This window comes from Macaca mulatta, chromosome 6 (genome assembly GCF_049350105.2).
Source record: "Macaca mulatta isolate MMU2019108-1 chromosome 6, T2T-MMU8v2.0, whole genome shotgun sequence".
Lineage (NCBI taxonomy): Eukaryota > Metazoa > Chordata > Mammalia > Primates > Cercopithecidae > Macaca > Macaca mulatta.
Genome location: NC_133411.1, coordinates 143,819,329 through 143,839,116, shown reverse-complemented (window position 1 = coordinate 143,839,116; position 19,788 = coordinate 143,819,329). Strand labels below are relative to the sequence as shown.

The 19,788-nt window shown below is 47.1% G+C and overlaps 1 protein-coding gene across 5 annotated transcripts in view; it reads right to left on the bottom strand.

Annotated features, from left to right (window-relative positions):
• The window catches only part of PCBD2 (pterin-4 alpha-carbinolamine dehydratase 2), a 58,585-nt gene extending 42,103 nt beyond the window's left edge, over positions 1-16,482 (bottom strand). For all 5 annotated transcript variants that reach the window (XR_013418541.1, XR_013418542.1, XM_078005212.1 and 2 more), the window contains exons 1-2: positions 16,380-16,482; positions 11,035-11,166 (exon numbers count right to left, since the gene is read on the bottom strand). Coding sequence is in view for 3 of the 5 variants with exons in the window: in XM_078005212.1 (XP_077861338.1) it covers positions 11,035-11,166; positions 16,380-16,463 (216 nt within the window). In the remaining 2 variants the exon portion in view is untranslated. The remainder of the gene's footprint in view (positions 1-11,034; positions 11,167-16,379) is intronic.
• Between the last annotated feature and the right edge of the window lie 3,306 nt (positions 16,483-19,788).

Genomic DNA, 19,788 nt, shown 5'->3' with positions numbered 1-19,788 from the left:
GTGGCATGTGCCTGTAGTCCAATCTACTTGGGAGGCTGAGGCAGGAGGATCACTTGAGCCCAGGAGTCGGAGGCTGCAGTGAGCTACAATCACACCACTGTACTCAAGCCTGGATGACAGAGGAAGACTCCATCTCTAAAAACAATTTTTTTAATTTAAAAAATAAGCCTGAAAGAACACCATAAACAAGTATAAGATAACTCTAGGAGTGAATTCTGAATAGAAAGAAAGACAACAGACTAATGTCTGAGACTATCAGATCTGTATAAAGCATATGAGCTCCACCTCCTCTCCAGGCTGGCCTGTGCCCCACCCACCGAAACCATCTTTGCTATGGTCACTGATGTCCTCCATGCTGTCCTCTGGTACTCATCTTTCTTGGTGTCTCAGCAGAATTGATACTTCCCTCCTTTTGAAACACCATATTCTTTTGGATTCTGTGACATGACACTGACCTGATTTTCTTCCTTTTTTTTTTTTTTTTTTTTTTTTGAGACAAGGTCTCGCTCTATCACCCAGGTTGCAGTGCAGTGGCACAATCACAGCTCACTGCAGCCTCAAACTCCTGGCCTCAAGTAATTCTCCTGCCTTGGCCTCCCAAAATGCTGGGATTACAAGCATGACCCAGCAGCCTTTTTCCATTTCTCTAACAAATCTTTCTTGTCTTTGCCAGCTCCTCGTCTTCTAACTCACCCCTAAATGGACCAAGTCCTGAGCCATCCTCTCTTCTCCCACTATAATTTCTTCTTGAGTCACCTCATCTATTACCTTGGCTTTTTTCCATACATACCTATGATTCTCCAGTTATCTCCAACCCAGACCTTACCTCTGGCTTTCTAATTCAGACATAAATTTTCTGGAAGTTGACATTTGGAAGTCTCACAGCACTCCCATGTAACAGTGTCCAAACCAGTAATCTTGATCCCTGCATCCCAAACCCATTCCTCTCCCACACTTCCCCAGCTCAGTAAATATCACTTCCAGCCACCTATTTCCTCCAGGCCCGAAATCTGGGAGTCATTCTTTTTTTTTTTTTTTTTTTTTTGAGACGGAGTCTTGCTCTGTCGCCCAGGCTGGAGTGCAGTGACGCGATCTCGGCTCACTGCAAGCTCTGCCTCCCAGGTTCATGCCATTCTCCTGCCTCAGCCTCCAAAGTAGCTGAGACTACAGGCACCCGCCACCACACCCAGCTAACTTTTTTGTATTTTTAGTAGAGACGGGGTTTCACCACGTTAGCCAGGATGGTCTCGATATCCCGATCTCGTGATCCGCCTGTCTTGGCCTCCCAAAGTGCTGGGATTACAGGCTTGAGCCACTGCACCCAGCCTAGGAGTCATTCTTAATACCCTTCACTCTTCTTCCTTACCATCCATTACCACTCCTAGTCAGAGAAACGTGAGTATTCTCTTTATATCTGCATTTTCTATAAGAATTATGTGTGCTACCACTGGTTTCTGCTCATGTAAACTCCTAAAGCTCCAGGCTCTATACTTCTCCACCTCTCCTCTGTCACTGTCCCAGTTCACAATCTCATGCTATGTCCACCCCAGTGATGATCTCTCACCTGGAAAGATGTGACAGCCTCCTTACTACTCTCCTTGATTTAACTTCTTTCCCCTCTACTCTATCCTCTGATTGGTCTTTTCAATGCATCAGCTTATTCCTTCCCTGACCATGATCCTCAAAGAGAATTAGGTCTTCCCATTATTCTCTCTCACAGCAGCCCTTTCTGATGCAGAGGCAGTATCTGAGCCACTAACAGTATGGATTGCCTGGAATCCAATCCTGACTCCACACTTACTAGCTGTGAGACGTTGGGCAAGTCGCTTAGTCTAAGTCTCAGTTTCCTCCTCTGTAAAATTTGGAAAATCTATTTCATAGGGTTCTGTGAAGATTAAATGAGTGAATACATGTAAAGTCCTTCCCACAGTGCCATGGCCCATAGTTTAAGTGTTCACTAACCATTTGCTGTTAATATTTTCCTTGCTGGCACTTAGCATAACTTGTAATTATATATTCACTTTTTTCTTTGTTTACATTCTCCCTCCCCCACTACACTGTATACTCTGTGAGGATGGGGACAGTACCGGCTTTGTTAACTGCTATACCTCAGTGTCTGGCACAGTGTCTAGCCTACAGTAAGTGTTCAATAACTCCTTATTGTTAAGTGCATAAAAATCAAGAAAAACTTTCTAGAAATAGGTGGGATGTGAACAGAAGGGGCAGGATAGGGTGAGATGGAGCATGGAAAGGAGAAGAACAGTTTGAATAAAGGAAGAAAAGAACTGAACTGAGGAGCTGGGTGTGGTGGCTCACACCTGTAATCCCAGCTACACAGGAGACTGAGGCAGGGGGACTGCTTGAGCCCACGAGTTCCAGGCTGCAGTGAGATATGATCATGCCACTGTACTCCAACCTGGGTGACAGAACAAGACCCCATCTCTAAAAACAAAACAAAACAAAAACAAAAAAAACACTGAACTGAGATGGAAAGCGTCTTGGTTCCAATTCCAGCATGGCCACTAATTTTTGTGGCCTTGAGCCTTGTTTTCCCCACTTCTTCAGTTAAAGGGATGACTAGGTGACCTCTCATGTACATTACAGTTCTAATCTCTGAGGAAAGAGGCTTCTTGCAAAGTAATTCGAGGTAGGCTTAGGGCTGGGCTGTGGGCAGCTTTGAAAACCTCTGAGAAGATGAAGCATGCCCTATAAAATATAATCGGAAGGCAGTGAGATTATCTGAGCAGAGACCAACTTGCTCATGACAAAGTGGCACGCAGGCCAGTGGGAGCAAGGAGAGCCTAAATGTAACATGTGGCCAGGGAGCTCCTACCAGAACTCTAGAGGGAAGGCAGCTGTATCCAGGCCAGCAGCAGTCCTGTGAAAGGCACTACAGGACGACTGACCAGTTCTTGGTAACACAGCACCAGGATAATTGTTCCATTTCAGGTCTAGGTGCTTTAGAGGACGGTGGTGCAGCTCCTGAGAGGAACAAGCCATTTGAAGGACAGTTAGAGAGACAAGAGTTTGCTTTCAGACACCCTAAACTGGTGGGAAAGCTACCCCAGGAGAGTACACCACAGGAACCCCGGCACCGTACTCTGTAGCCCAGCTCACTGAACCCATCTTAGGACCCTCATTTCCTAGCACACTGCAGACAAGGTACGTCCTCTTACTCCCTGTCCTTGACCTATGCCACCTGCTAACGCCTCCCTTAGTGCCTTCCCTTACAACCACATATCGGACTTTCAAGAACCAACTCGAAACCCCCCTTCTGCAGGCAGCAGCCACCCTGGAGTGCACCTCCTGGGGCTCATTAGCACAGCACTTCACATTTTAGTACCTGACTAACATGGTGAGATGAAAAAATCAGTCACCTTGTGCAATTCAGATGTGCCACCTCCCCAACAAAACTAGGAGATCTTCTGGGCAGAAATGAAACCAAGTCCTTCTGTTGCATCTTCCTCCTTCCGCACCTTGGATCCAGAGCGGCACTTGCCCCTCAGTGGATGCAAGCCCAACAGCTCCGCTGGGTTCACTAATCCTGACAGAACCACACCATGTGACTCCTGGCCCAGCCAGCCTGGGGCTGCTCCACACACCTGGTGCATGTCCACAGACAGGGCTGCGATGGCAAGAACAGAGCACTTGAAGTCAGTTTGATGTATGATATAGCAAAAAGCCTCAGCAGCTGGGCTCACGCCTGTAATCCCAGCACTTTGGGAGGCCAAGGCAGGCGGATCACTTGATCTCAGGAGTTCAAGTCCAGCCTGGCCAACATGGTGAAATGCCATCTCTACTAAAAATAAAAAAAATTAGCCAGGCTTGGTGGCGGGTGCCTGTAATCCCAGCTACTTGAGAGGCTGAGGCGGGAGAATCGCTTGAACCTGGGAGGTGGAGGTTACAGTGAGCCAAGATCACACCATTGCACTCCAGCCTAAGTGACAGAGTGAGACTCCATCTCAAAAAAAAAAAAAAAAAAGCCTGCATCCTGCCCTGTTGGCAGAGAACACGCGAGCAAACAGAGTCAACAGCAGCATTTGCTGTTTTGATAGGATTGATTTTAATGATACAATTAAATGACCTTTGATTGCTCAACAGTGATACCTGGGCTACTCCCAAACAAGTACAGCTTTGTTTGTTTCAGCTGGCGAATATTCCCTTCCTCTGGGAAGTATGGTAAAACCCATTTAAGGGAGAAAACTAATCCAGCAAGTAGTCCTTGGAAAACAAGATCTCGCCTAAAACAACAAAAACAAAAAAACAACCTTTCTATGTCACAGTAGGATCTAAAAATGTTGCTGTGGGAACCAGAGATGTGAGTCTGGCATCTGGTGACTGTGACATGACCCAGTATGACCACAAGTAATTCCATGATCTCAATCTGGTTTAGTGTCCTTCTGCGAAATTCAGTAAATGAGTCAGAATGCCCCACTCCAACCGAGATCAAAAGCGCAATATAATAGTAATTCTCTGCAACACAGGGGAGAGAATATTACTGCTTTGTTTTGTTTAAAAGGATGTAAGAGAAAGAGCACAACACAGAGAGCTCAAAGCCAGGAAGAAGAACCTCAGCCACCTGTCCACACTGCTGGACCAAATCCCTCCTGAGGGCAGGATGCAACTGGCCGCTACCCAGCCACAGGAATGTGACTGCAGCACTGTTTCTGCTAAGAACATAGTGGCTGTTCAGCTGCTACAGCTGCTCCATCAGGCACCCAATATTTGTATTCTGACACATCTAAATGCAAGTTCTGTGTCACGGCCCTAACGCACCACAACTATTGACAAAACTCCTGCTGTGCAAACCCAAAAGCTGTTGAAAATGGCAGTACTGAAGCAGTGGGCAGGCATACCAAAGAAAAACAGAAACAGAACAGAAAAGAGCAAGACCAAAATACTTTCAAGTTATTATTTAAGGTCTCCTTTCAATTATTTTCTGCAATTATTGAGCCAGCAGTCTATTGTTATTAATTCATAGTCAACCTATTTAAGCGGTACCAGCAATGCAGGCAAATGCCTCAGTAATTTCCTAAGTTTTGAGTGTGATTTTCTTGTCAGCTAAATTTAAAGCAACCCATTTGTGACCACTTTATACCAAGTTAATCTCATCTAAAGTGCTTCACAAACCCTAACAGCTACACTAAGGTTTTATACTAATGAAAGCAATTTACATAAATGAAATTTATGTCACTGCATTTCATGACAAATTTTTTATTTTATAATAATTATGGTATTTATATGATAACATCTGTTGATATTCACAGTCTAAACCTGGCACAGATTTAAACCCACAACATTTTCCATGCATCATGTACATTATCTGTGAAAAGCAATAAAAAAAGGCAATGAATGCATTAATCATACCAATATCATCTGCAAAGCATAAATCTGAAATACCTTTCACGTCAGCTCAAACTGCTTTTTTATTTTTTACACACCTGATTTTACTCCATCTGTAAAAGGGCAAGACAAAGACTGTTGAGGAAATCATACTTCTTGGCTGCTTGACTTTTTCAAAATACTCAGGCTAAGTTCTGTAAACAGAAGATTTACTACACGACTAAGAGAAAATGATGCAGTTAAAAGTCCATTTTTATTAAAGGATGCTGTAAGGACCATGGTGTTTTCACAGTGCAGTGTGGTGTCATATTTGCATTGTTGACACCTGTTTTACATTCCTCATCTATCTATTGCACGCGTTTTTACAAATACACACCAGGTCTAGACCTATTGTACAACACAAGCAGCAGCAACAAAGCTCCAAATGATAACATTTCAGGCTCTTATTCCCCTACCCTGGTGGACGCCAACATTGACATTCTAGCCACCTCCTGGGAGCATCAACATGGTCCTGCTCAGGAAGAACTCCAAAGGGAACACCAACATGAACACTACACAGATATTTTTACTAGCGTCTCACATTTTAGGTAAAGTTTGCTAAAATATGAGTGTCTCTATTCTATTCCAGTGAAAATTATGAACACTTTCTCAGGTTTCTAGTCTGCTGTGGTTACAAAGCCAATCATGGGCACATGTTAAATGCAAGCTAGTGTGTGTGATAGCCATACGAGTTTTCACTTTACCTGGTGCCAGACACACAAATATTAGATTATACTTTAAAATCAAAACGACATTTTATTTTATTTTTTGAGATGGAGTACTCAGTCGCCCAGGATGGAGTGCAGTGCCGTGATCTCTGCTCACAGCAACCTCCGCCTCCCAGGCTCAAGCCATTCTCCTGCCTCAGCCTCCCAAGTAGCTGGGATTACAGGCACCTTCCACCACACCCAGCTAATTTTTGTATTTTTAGTAGACAAGGGGTTTCGCCATTTTGGCCAGGCTGGTCTTGAACTCCTGACCTCAGGTGACCCACCTGCCTCGGCCTCCCAAAGTGCTGGGATTATAGGTGTGAGCCACTGTGCCCAGCACAAAATGACATTTTCTAATCCATATGACGCCCAGGCCACAGGCATCCTCTTTGGGAGTGCTTCCCTACCCTCCACAGGTAGAATATCCTCTTTCAAGAGTGCACAGATGCATTACTCACTCATAACTTTGAAGTGCACAACAAAGAACAATCAAACCCAAAGTAATTCATTCACAATGAGAGCTATCGAGACCTCCACCAATATCCTGTGGAGGATTGTTATGACTTTCATCAGCAGTTGTCTTTCTTCTGGTATCATCAAGCCTTTGACTTCACTAAGTGTTTCAAAATGTTCAACATAAGCCTATTATCAAATTCCTCAATAAAACATTTTTATAAAGTAAGGCAGCAACAGTAACTTTGAACTGCTCTATGCGGGAATCTCTGTGGGCACAGGAAAAGAAACATTTTACAAACCCCAAAGTCACATATGGTGCTACTGCTGCTAGGATGTGCCGAGTACCACCAACCCAGCCTGTGCGCCCAAAGCACTCCTCCTCCCTCCCGCTGAAGCTCCAGAAAGCTTCAGTGGCAGCAGCACAGCAACCAAAAGGTGAGGGTGTCGAACAAGATACAGAACCAATAAAGCTTGGACCTTGCCCTGAATATCAACCAGCTCATCTGATTCCATCCAATACGACTGAATGCCCTGCTGGGCAGGCCCACCAAAGAAAGCAGAGACAGGGCCCAGGAGTGCCTCTGCAGAGAACCACAGCTGATTCTCATAAAGCTTGGTCCCTTCCTCCGGAATCACCATTGGAAACTCCTCATGTCCTACACACAAAATTTATCATTCACCCAGGTGCCCAGTCACTGCCACTTACCTAGTCCTGATCCTGAGCTTATTTCCAGGCTGAACAAGGGTGGCCCCAGGTATTCAGGAGTGAAAGAACAGGGACAGCCTTCTGCAGGGCAGAAAGGGGTGTTGCTGCCTGGCCTGGCTGGGCTCCCGCCCTGGAGGGCTCCACCTGCTGGCACCTGTAGTAGTTATTTCCTAGGTTCCAAAGCCTCACCTTCTGCACCTACTTTTAAGCTTAAAATTTCCTCAGATTTTGTAAGCTTCCAGTTCATCTCATACATGTCAATGCATAACAAAATCTGTCTTTATGGGACACTTACACCCACATTTCTACCTTACATTTTGTTCTTTCAACACAGACATCCTGCAGTTACCAAACACCTAAGTTTATATGTCACTTGCAGACCTCTCCCACCTTCTGTCTACAGGAACAACAAAAAAAGCAAAGTTCCTTTACAAATGCCAACCCCACCCTGTCTGGGTCCAAGCACTCCTAGTGTGGAAACTCCCTGCCTCGAGTCCCACCACTGTCATGCTCTTGTCTGCTTACGGAGTCACTGTCTGTCACCAACATACTGCCCATTCACCCATGATGCACTGTGGAGCCCGTGTACCACCATCGAGGGTAGAAACAGGAGGCTAACAGCAACTGATGCCTATGGCTACTTCATCCACCTATGCTAGGAGAAGCATATATTCTTCAGGGTACTCATCACTAGCTGAAATTATATTTCCTATTCATCTGTTTATTGTCTATCTTCCCAGTGGGATGGGAACTGTATGAGCTTAAGAGTAGTACCTAGCACACAGAAAATGCTTAATAAATCTTTGTTGAATTAATAAATATTTTATGATAAAATTAAAATTTTTTTTTAAAATGTAATCACGTGTATAACTGGCATGCTCTGGCATACTTGGCAAACAAACATCCATGGAGAAAGACCAGAAGGGAACAAAGAAAAATGAAAGTAGTTGCGATTGGAAATTTTTTTTATTTACGCCATCCTATTTTAATGTTATGCTGTTGTTACAATAAAAAACAATAGCTTTTCTGTCCTAGATGAAAGATGAATGATGACCTGTCAGTGCCAGAGGGTCACTACTCACTAGTTGTGAGCAAGAGAAAAGCAGCTCCTGATACCTGGGCGCTGGCCTGGTACTATCAACCAGTCCTTGGTCCTCTCCTTTCGAACATCAACACCAACATCAGACAAGGCCACTCTGTGACCATGATGGATGAAGGCAAAAACAAGACCACTCTGCAATATCCGAACACAGACAAAACATGAACACTGTCCAAGCCACAAAATACCAAACATCCTCCTCTCCCAGCTAACAAGTGACTATTGCTTCTTCTTCAATTTCAGCTTTGGCACCACTTTAATCTACTCTCCCTATAGATACAATTTATTAAAACACTAAATGACAGAATTACCCATTTCCTGACAGCATCTAATCCAGGGCAAAGTCCCCAAATCACTACACAAGCCCAAACCCTATACTGGCTCACCCCATGGTGCCCTTCGGTGTGCATTCTCCCTCACTGCAATAAGCAATAAGCTCAACTTGTTTGACTGTAGCTGTGTTCCTAGTTGTGTTTCGCTGGAGGGCACTCACAACTGTCAGGACACCGGTACCACTACAGGCCATGGTACACGCAGAAGTCATAGGAGCCTGGCTGCAAAACTGACCCCTGGATATAATCTCAGTGTTGGTTCTCTGAATACATTCCCTGACATCAGCTGATTTTCTGGTCATTTGCCTCTTTTTCCTAAAAGTTGGGTGAATGGGAAAAAAAAGTCTACTTAATTAAATGCCCCAGTGAATAATGTTACAATCAATCCAGTATGCTTCCCTACCATTGCTGAAAGTCACCCTAAGCGCAAGGTCAGAATGGTGCTGGAGGACTGAATCATGGGCAGGGCTTGAGGCAACACCACTCAAGTACTTTAAGCCACATGTTCAAGCCCAATAAATTAGGCCAGGTTTAAAGAAGTCAAGCTGTACACATGTAAGAATTTTAATAAGCTTGGAAAATGCTACCTAGAGCTTATGCACAAGCTTACTGTACCAATGAGATTCCCTGCCACCAGCCACAGCGTGCTAAGCTCCTGACAAGAGCTGTCGAGCACGTGGGGCAGCAGGGACAGGGAGTCTGCTTGGTCCAGGTTTCCTTAGGAGTTGGAGACTCACAGCAGAGGCTGGCAGCCAGATGGATAGAGAACAGAATCGGGCATGCAGCTCAGTGGAGCCAACGGCATTTACTAGCAAAACATGCCGAAGGTTTCTTTGGTGTGAATCTGGTCCTCACACACCCTTCGAGAAACTAGCAAACACTGTAATCAATGTCTGCATTTATCAAATGCCTGTTTGTACCCAGAACTGTGTTAGGTACAATACAGAGTTATTTAAGCAAACATGGTCTCTGACTTCTAGATGCCGACACCCAATATAAATAAAAACAATTAATCTGTCCAAAGGATTACCAAGCTAACTGAACAAACAAAATAGTCAAAAGCGTTTACCTTATATAAATGCAGTGGTGTAGTAACTGAAGGTTAAGTCACGGGAGATGACTCTCTAAACAGGGTGGGTCCCTAATGGAACAGTTACCTTGTGAAAGCTGACTTTCCAAGAGGGAGGGCAGGTTTTAAGAAAAGGTTCAGGATCTGGCTACTGGGCTGGAGGAAAATAAGCCAATCAGGGAAAAGGGTGCAGCCTGGGAGATGACTGAGAGATAGAAATTTAACTGCAGGAAGAAAGAAAAATTACCAACGGCCCAGAAAAAGTAGGGGAAAATAAGTCAAGCAGGTACATCTTCCTCAACCAGTTTTATTCATGCCCCTTTCGGATAAGTATAAAAAGTTTAGCTGGGTGCGGTGGCTCATGCCTATAATCCCAGCACTTTGGGAGGCTGAGGCGGGCGGATCACGAGATCAGCAGATCGAGACCATCCTGGCTAACACAGTAAAATCCTGTTTCTACTAAAAATACAATAAATTAGCCAGGTGTGGTGGTGGGCACCTATAGTCCCAGCTACTCAGGAGGCTGAGGCAGGAGAATGGCATGAACCCAGGAGGTGGAGCTTGCAGTGAGCCGAGATCGCGCCACTGCACTCCAGCCTGGGCGACAGAGCGAGACTCCATCTCAAAAAAAAAGAAAAAAAAGAAAAAAAAAAAGCTTAGGCTGGGCACAGTGGCTCACACCTGTATTCCCAGCACATTGGGAAGCCAAGGCAGGAGGATCGCTTGAAGCCAGGAATTTGAGACCAGTCTGGGCAACATAGCCAGACCCTGTGTCTCCAAGCAATACAAAAATTAGCTGGGCATGGCACATGCCTGTAGTCCCAGCTACTTGGGAGGCTGAGGTGGGAGGATCACCTGAGCCCAGGAGGTCGAGGCAGCAATAAGCCACAATTATACCACTGCACTCCAGCCTGGGCAACAGAGCAAGACCCTGTCTCAAAAAATAATAGTCAATAATAAAAAGCTGACGCTCTCTTTTAATGTTATTTGAAATTTCAAAAGAAACTACATATCCTAACCAACACCAAATCAAAGCAATAGTGGTTTCAGAATTTGTATTCCAAATAACACAAACCACCCTCTTCCCCCAGACCTAAACATCACCCAGGTGGGTGGTAGCAAGTGTCAACAAGGATGTCACTCTATCACTGAATTCTTAAAGAAGGGAAGAGTTGAATCCTGGATTTGCATGGGACCAGACAACTGGCAGAATCAGAAAGAGTTACAGCCTACGGTGACCAAAATAGACCACAGCCCTAGCAAGAATTTGTAACAATTACCTGATTAAAACTGTGGAAGGAGAATTCTTTGTAGATGGCATCTCTCTCACTTAATTCCGACCATCCTGCTGCTTTAAGGTCAAGTATAGCGTGGTTCCTCTCCTCTGCAGTCAACCTGTGAGTACCTGACGACTATGAAGAGAACACATTTCATATCTGAAAATGTAGACGTTTACTCAAACTCAAACTTACGGCTCCTTACCTTAAGCAGAGAAGTAGAAAAGTCTGAAAGGCAACAAATTCTAACCGTCTTTCATTCCTTTGTTCTCACAAGAGAGACCAAAGCAAGGCTAGCTCTGTGCAAAATAAGCTGCCTCCATGGTATGTAACCTCTGGCCCACTTACTGCTGCCTCAACCTTCACAATTCAGCTTCTCTGGTTGGTTGGCTTGTTGGTTGGTCAGTTGGTTGGTTGTTTTGAGACAGGGTCTCGCTCTATCGCCCAGGCTGGAGCATAGTGGTGCAATCACGGCTCACTGCAACCTCCGCCTCCTGGACTCAAGTGATCCTCCCACTTCAACCTCCCCAGTAGCTGGGACTACAGGTGCACACCACCACACCCAACTGATTTTTTGTATTTTTGGTAGAGACGGTTTTTCACCATGTTGCTCAGGCTGACCTTGAATTCCTGAGCTCAAGCGATCCACCAGCCTGGACCTCCCAAAGTGCTGGAATTACAGGCATAAGTGACCGTGCCCAGCCCTTCTGTGGCTTATTACAGATACAACAAAGATCAACTATTACCACTGGCCATCTTGGACACTGCAGAATACCAGGACTTGTGGCAAGTCTATTGGCAGGACCAGAATTAGAATTCAAGGCTCCAAACTCCTGGTCTATTGCTCTTCGGACAGCCCTACATCACCTCAGTAGTCTTCACTACTCTGTTGTATCTGTAATAAGCCAGAGAAGCTGAACTGTGATGTCTGAGGCAGCAGTAAGGGGGCCAGAGGGAACATACCATAGAGGCAGTTTATTTTGTACAGAGCTAGCCTTGTTTTGGTCTTTTGAGAACAAAGAAATGAAAGATAGTTTTAAGATTTGGAATTACCGGCCAGGCACGGTGGCTCAAGCCTGTAATCCCAGCACTTTTGGAGGCTGAGACAGGCGGATCATGAGATCAGGAGATCGAGACCATCCTGGCTAACACGGTGAAACTCCGTCTCTACTAAAAAATACAAAAAACTAGCCAGGCGACGTGGCAGGCGCCTGTAGTCCCAGCTACTCGGGAGGCTGAGGCAGGAGAATGGTGTAAACCCGGGAGGCGGAGCTTGCAGTGAGCTGAGATCTGGCCACTGCACTCCAGCCTGGGCGGCAGAGCGAGACTTCGTCTCAAAAAAAAAAAAAAAAAAGATTTGGAATTACCATCTCCTGTCACATCTAATGAAAACCAATCCCTGGATGGGGAAAAACAAATGCACAATTACATACGATTTTATCTAACTTCTGGGGGTCCACAGATCCTCTGGACTACAGGTAAAAAGCCCTGGCCTCAGTGGGGTGACTTTATGAAGCCCTTTTCTCAGAGCACCAGTCAGACAAACTCTCTCCATAGTTTGGCCAGAGTACTGCCCAGTCCAAAGCACTTGTGTGCACTGTCTGGCCTGTTTCTACTCACCATGGGGATGACATTCACAAAGCCAGGTTCTGTTGCTTAACAGGCCCACACTTCCCATGCTATTGGATTTTTAACTAAATAACTTCAAACATCAGGGTCAGAGAGAAGAGATGGACACTGGACTAGAAGTCAGGAAAGCAGGGTTCTCACTCCAGGCAATACTTCCTGTCTTAACTACTTGCAGAGTTACTGTAGGCTCAGGTGAGAGAGACGCTGTCACCCAGAAAGATGAACATTAGTGAAGGCTCCTCATCAAAGGGCAACTGTGGGCTAAGGTGCATTCCCTGGATTCTCTGCCATTAAGCTGCAACTCACTCCCACTTCAGAAATCCTAAAATCTTTTTTTTTTTTTTTTTTTTTTTTTTTTTTTGAGACGGAGTCTTGCTCTGTCACCCAGGCTGGAGTGCAGTGGCCGGATCTCAGCTCACTGCAAGCTCCGCCTCCCGGGTTTACGCCATTCTCCTGCCTCAGCCTCCCGAGTAGCTGGGACTACAGGCGCCCGCCACCGCGCCCGGCTAGTTTTTTTTTATTTTTAGTAGAGACGGGGTTTCACCGTGTTAGCCAGGATGGTCTCGATCTCCTGACCTCGTGATCCGCCCGCCTCGGCCTCCCAAAGTGCTGGGATTACAGGCTTGAGCCACCGCGCCCGGCCCCTAAAATCTTTTATCACTAATATTAATTAAGAGATCAAAAAGATTTTACCTTTAGACAACTTATTCTATGAAGATGAAGAAAAAAATACCAATGAATCAGTTTTCTAGTTTTTCTTCTTTGCTAGGTCGGCTATTCTTCCCCACAACTAACAAAAGGGTGAGAGTACTTTTTTTTTTTTTTTTTTGACACCAAGTCTTGCTCTGTCGCCCAGGCTGGAGTGCCGTGGTGTGATCTCAGCTCACTGCAACCTCTGCCTCCCAGGTTCAAGCGATTCTTCTGCCTCAGCCACCTGAGTAGCTGTGATTACAGGTGTATGCCACCACACCCAGCTAATTTTTTGTATTTTTAGTAGAGACAGGGTTTCACATGTTGGCTATGCTGGTTTCAAACTCCTGACCTCAAGGGATACGCCCACCTCAGCCTCCCAAAGTGCTGGGATTACAGGCGTGAGCCACGGTGCCCAGCAGAGAATACTTTTTAATTAAACAAAAATATGCAAAAGCTTGTTATTAAAAACCACTTACTAGATTAGTTGGGCATGGAGGCACACGCCTGTAATCCCAGCCATCCAGCCTGGGCAACAGAGTGAGATTCCATCTCAAAAAAAAAAAAAAAAAAACCTTTACTAGGGCCGGGCACAGTGGCTCACATCTGTAATCCTGGCACTTTGGGAGGCTGAGGTGGGAGGATCATTTTAGGCCAGGAGTTGAAGACTAGCCTGGGCAACACAATGAGACCTCGTCTCTACAAAAAAAAATTTTTTTTAATTGCTGGGGTGGTGGACCATGTCCATAGTCCCAGCTACTTGGGAGGCTTAGGTGGGAGGATCACTTAAGACCAGGTGACTGAGGCTGCAGTGAGCTATGATCACCACTGCATTCCAGCCGGGGCAACAGAGTAAGACCCTGTCTTTTAAAAAAAGGAAAAAAAAAAGAAAGAAAGAAAAGTAAGTAATAAACAAACACCATTTACTATTAAGAATCAAAAGATTCATTCATCAGTTTCTCAGTGACAGTTCTGAAAAACTTACACGTACATCTATCATAAGAAATCTACAATTCTTGGCCAGGCGTGGTGGCTCATGCCTGTAATCCCAGCACTTTGGGAGGCTGAGGCGAGCAGATCACAAGGTCAGGAGTTCGAGGCCAGCCTGGCCAAGATGGTGAAACCCCATCTCTACTAAAAATACAAAAATTAGCCAGGCATGGTGGCGCGCACCTATAGCTCCAGCTACTCCGGAGGCTGAGGCATGAGAATCACTTGAACCCAGGAGGCGGAGGTTGCAGTGCGCCAAGATTGCACCACTGCACTCCAGTCTGGGCGACAGAGTGAGACTCCGTCTCAAAAAAAAGATAGAAAGAAATCTAAAATTCTTATTAAACACTTATTTTGTCAACTCGGAGGATTTTGGAAAAGAAACAGAATTACGTGTGTCCACATTGAGCAGCTGCAAAGAAAACCATTAAACATGTAGTGGGGGCAGGCACCTGGAGTCTGTGGAACACACTCTGAGCTGTTTTCTCTGAGTGCTGGACCATCCACATCCCCACTAAGCTCAATGGTATGCACTTTATGCCCACAACAGACACCTGCCCAGCAGCAGGGACCACGCCCAGGACTGGGAAATGGAGCCACTTCATCTACATAACATCAAAGGCCCCCAAGAGGGCACATTCGCAACGGAACTCTTCGTGGTGGGCTTAATTTTTCAGGGGGTGGGGAGTAGGCTAGGATTTGAAGAGAGTAAACTAGATCTAAGGCCTTTGTTACTTTTAGCTATGGGATGCTAAACTTCGCTTTTCTGAATTCCGGGATCTTTCTGTCTGTAGTGGGAATTTTATAATATCTACCTGCCAAGATTTTTTGAAAGGCTTAGATTACAGATCTTGAATGTGAGGGTACCTAGCATTGAGCCTGGCACGTGGCAGCGCTCAAATCATGTCTGTTGATTCATTCCTTCCCAGAACACCCTAATCTTACTGGATCACTAGCACCTGGGGCAGAGTACGCCTGAAGACACGCCTAGGTGACAGTAGGCACTCAACTTGTGTTCTCCCCTTCGGGGCCAAGAAGAGGCGAAGTGCTTGTCTTCCTCCGTCTTCGAGCTATTTTAAATTTCTTCTATTAAAGAATTTCAGGCCAGACGCAGTGGCTCGCGCCTGTAATCCCAGCACTTTGGGAGGCCGAGGCAGGTGGATCACCTTAGGTCAGGAGTTCCAGACCAGCCTGGCCAACATGGTGAAAACCCCTCTCTACTAAAAATATAAAAAATTACCTGGGCATAGTGGCACGCGCCTGTAATCTCAGCTACTCAGGAGGCTGAGGGGGGAGAATCGCTTGAACCCAGGTGACGGAGGTTGCAGTGAGCCGAAATCGCGCCACTGCACTCCAGGCTTGGCGATACAGCGAGACTCCGTCTCGAAAAAAACAAAACAAAACATTTCAAACTGAAATGGGCGGTTAAAATGCAACTTAAAATGAGATGGTGAGTTTAACGCATCACTTTTCCACTAGGTGGTGCTGCATGTTAAAACTTTATTAATTTCTACAGCAGGAAAACTGACGGCCCCTTGGAAGAGGAAAGAAAAGCCAGTATGTCACCAAAAAAAGACAATTTATTAATAACTCCTCCAAAATCTCTGTGGGCTCCCCTTGGAGTGAAGCGCGAACAGGGAGTCGCCATAGGCAGCCGGGCCCGCAGCGCCGTCCGTCCTCAGCACAGCGAGCGGCGGCGGCGGGCACCGAATTGTTCTGCAACTATTTTTCACATCTGCCTTTTGTAGTTGAACAAAATTCGTTCTCATTTGTTTCCGGTTGGCAAGTTCGTAGGCTTCGGCGGAGGTGTAAAGCCAAGGGGCAAGTGGCGGAGGCTGCGGACACCCCGGTCTCTGAGCGGCGCGCCGAGCAGGTGCTCAGTCCCAGGACGCGGTGACCCGACGCCCGAGCTCCAAGGGCCGGTCCACACCCGGGCCGCCCCAGTCCCGCTGGCCCCTCAGCCGACGCCGCCGGGCCTCGCGCCGCCCCCCCTGACCCCGGACCCCTGAATCCCGGTCCCGCGGGCGCTAGACACTCACCACAGCCGCGAGCCGTAGGCTCTGGCCTTGCAGCGCCGCCAACAAGCGCCGAGTCGCCCCCCGCGCCCAGAGCGCCGCCGCCATTGGCCGTCTGCCGAGGGCTGCCCTGCGCGCTGCCTGTCGGCAGCCCACGGCAGCCCCCGACCCGGCCCCGCCCACCTACCACCGCCCCGGTAGTCTCCCTGCGGAGCTGGCCTGGAGCAGGGGCTGTGTGTGGGCAGCGCCCGGCCTTCCCGCGGGCACAGGCGCAGCCCGGACCCCGAAGGCCCCCAGGATCTTCAGTGGTCGCCAGCGCTCTTGGCCGCCCCACAGCCGCAGGCCCAGCAGCCGCGCGCGGTCCCCGCCCCGTGCGGGCCCGTCGCGTCTGTGCCCCGGACGCAAGCCCGCCGGCGCGCGCTGGCCTTGCCCTCCGGTCCTCGCTGCGCTGGGAGGAATTTTGCCCCGCCTAGGGCGCCGGCCTCCTCCGCTTCGCTGGCGCGGGCACTGGCACCGGCACCGAGCTGGGGCGCCCCGCTGGGCGGGGCTGCAGCGCAGTCCATGCGGGTGGGAGGATGTCGCAGGCCAGGGCGGGGCAGTTCAGCGGCGGATGCTCGGGGCCACGCCCTCTGTCGTTCATTCAGTACTCCCTGGGGCAGTGAACCACGGCAGATCCCGTCGTGGGCTCCTAAGTCTTGCAGCCGTGGGTTCGAACGTAGGCTCTGTTCAGTCATAGCGCAGCTGCCAAGTCCTTGAGCCAGCTGGCTCGTCTGGGTTTGCCTGGATCAAAAAGTGTGGAAACCTGGCCTGTAATCACCTTCCAAACGTGTCCGTGCCCTGTGTACCCTCAGGTTCAGCACACAGTAGGAGCTCTGCAGACAGCTGTGAACAGATTTAGGTGAATCTTTTCTTGTATCATTTTTGGGGAGGTATTCTTTTATTTATTTTTGTCTTTTTTGAGATGTAATTGACATAGTATTAAGAATATTCACTTGGGCCGGGCGCGGTGGCTCAAGCCTGTAATCCCAGCACTTTGGGAGGCCGAGGCGGGTGGATCACGAGGTCAGGAGATCGAGACTATCCTGGCTAACATGGTGAAACCCCGTCTCTACTAAAAATATAAAAAACTAGCCGGGCGTGGTGGCGGGCGCCTGTAGTCTCAGCTACTTGGGAGGCTGAGGCGGGAGAATGGCGTGAACCCGGGAGGCGGAGCTTGCAGTGAGCCGAGATCACGCCACTGCACTCCAGCCTGGGAGACACAGCGAGACTCCGTCTCAAAAAAAAATAAAAATAAAAAATAAAAAAAAATAAAAAAAAAAGAATATTCACTTGTATCTCTCTCTTTTTTTTTTTTTTTTTTTTTTTTTTTTTTTGAGGCGGAGTCTCGCTCTGTCGCCCAGGCGCGATCTCGGCTCACTGCAACCTCTGCCTCCCGGGTTCACGCCATTCTCCTGCCTCAGCCTCCCGAGTAGCTGGGACTACAGGCACCCGCCACCATGCCCGGCTCACTTCGTTTTTGTATTTTTAGTAGAGACGGGGTCTCACCGTGTTAGCCAGGATGGCCTCCATCTGCTGACTTCGAGATCCGTCCGCCTCGGCCTTCCAAAGTGCTGGGATTACAGGCGTGAGCTATCGCGCTCGGCCTCTGTTTTTTTTTTTTTTTTTTTTAATAGTTTAAGCAGGCTGGGCATGGTGGCTTGCACCTGTAATCACAGCACTTTGGGAGGACAAGGAAGGAGGATCACTTGAGGCCAGGTGTTCGAGATCTGCCTGGGCAACATGGCAAAACCGCGTCGCTATTAGAAATACAAAAATTAGCCACGCGTGGTGCCACGCGCCTGTAGTCCCAGCTACCCAGGAGGCTGAGATGGGAGGATGGCTTGAGCCCAGGAGGCTGCAGTGAGCCAAAATCACGCTACTGCATTCCATGGACAGCAAAATACCCTATCCCTCACCCCCCTCAAAAAAAAAATACAAAAAAAAAAAGTTTATGCAAATTAATAAGCAATTTTGCAGAGGAGTCCCTTAGCAAAGATATAGCAAAAAAAAAATTTTTTTAAGAACAAGAGTCCATTTAACTTCAACTTAGCAGTTGTTAGCGGTCCATCCATATGGACCTAGAAAAAATAAAGCATTTTGCCTCAAAGTAGCCCAAAATTCCTGGGCTTCTGTTCTTCCCATTTGCCCGCTTGACAAAATGTAACCATTTCGCCGGGCGCTGTGGCTCACACCTGTAATCCCAGCACTTTGGATGAGGCGGGTGGATCAATTGAGGCCAGGAGTTCAAGACCAGCCTGGCCAAAATGGTGAAACCCCGTCTCTACTAAAAATACAAAAACAGCCGGGCATGGTGGTGCGTGCCTGTAATCCCAGCTACTGAGGAAACTGAGGTAGGAGAATCGCTTGAACCCGGGAGGCGGAGGTTGCAGTGAGCTGAGATTGCAGCACTGCACTCCAGCCTGGCTACAGAGCAAGACTGTTAAAAAAAAAAAAAAAAGATGTAACCATTTCAAATGCAAAACTCGGAATCACACTGGGGGCCCTGATCAAATGTCACTGGTCCTAAATAATTAAAAGTTGTATTTCCAACGTTTACATTGAGTGTTTATGATCATGAAAACTACTACTCAGATTTGCTCATTAAAGAAAGAACTGAAAAATGAACCGGTGGATGTGAGTTAACAAGTGAACCTTCATAATTTTCAGTAAATTTACTTTCATCGTTTTCCTTCCTTAATACCACTGTATGAAACTGTGGCATCTCGGATATAGTCACTGGCCAGGCAGAATGGCTCATGCCTGTAATTCCAACACTTTGAGAGGCTGAGGCGGGCAGATCACTCTAGCCCAGAAGTTTGAGACTAGGCTGGGCAACATGGTGAAACCCCGTCGCTACAAAAAAATATAAAAATTACTCGCGCATGGTGGCACATGCCTGTAGTCCCAGCTACTGAGGAAACTGAGGCAGGAGAATCTCTTGAACCTGGGAGGCAGAGGTTGCAAGATCGGGCCACTGCACTCCAGCCTGGGAGACAAGAGCGAAACTTCATTTCAAAAAAATAAAATAAATTTGATCATTCAGATCTAGTCAAAAAAGCAAACAGCAGATGCTAGGGCCCAGGGAAATGATGATGTCCACTGATAGGGGCTGTGAATTGTCTGCCCACACATGTAGCTCCCCAATTAATAGGATTTAAGTCCCTTAGCAAAGATTTACTGGCCACATCCTCTGTGGTGGGCACCATGCTTAGCTTGGGCTGTTTAGCTGGTCTTTGGTTACTTCTTTCCCCCTTTCACTTTCCCTCAACACTACTGGTGTTTTTTGTTTTTTCTGATTTTGGGGGGTTTTTTTGAGAAATTATCTTGCTCTGTCACCCAGGCTGCAGTGCAGTGACACCATCACGGCTCACTGAAGCAGTCCTCCCACCACAGC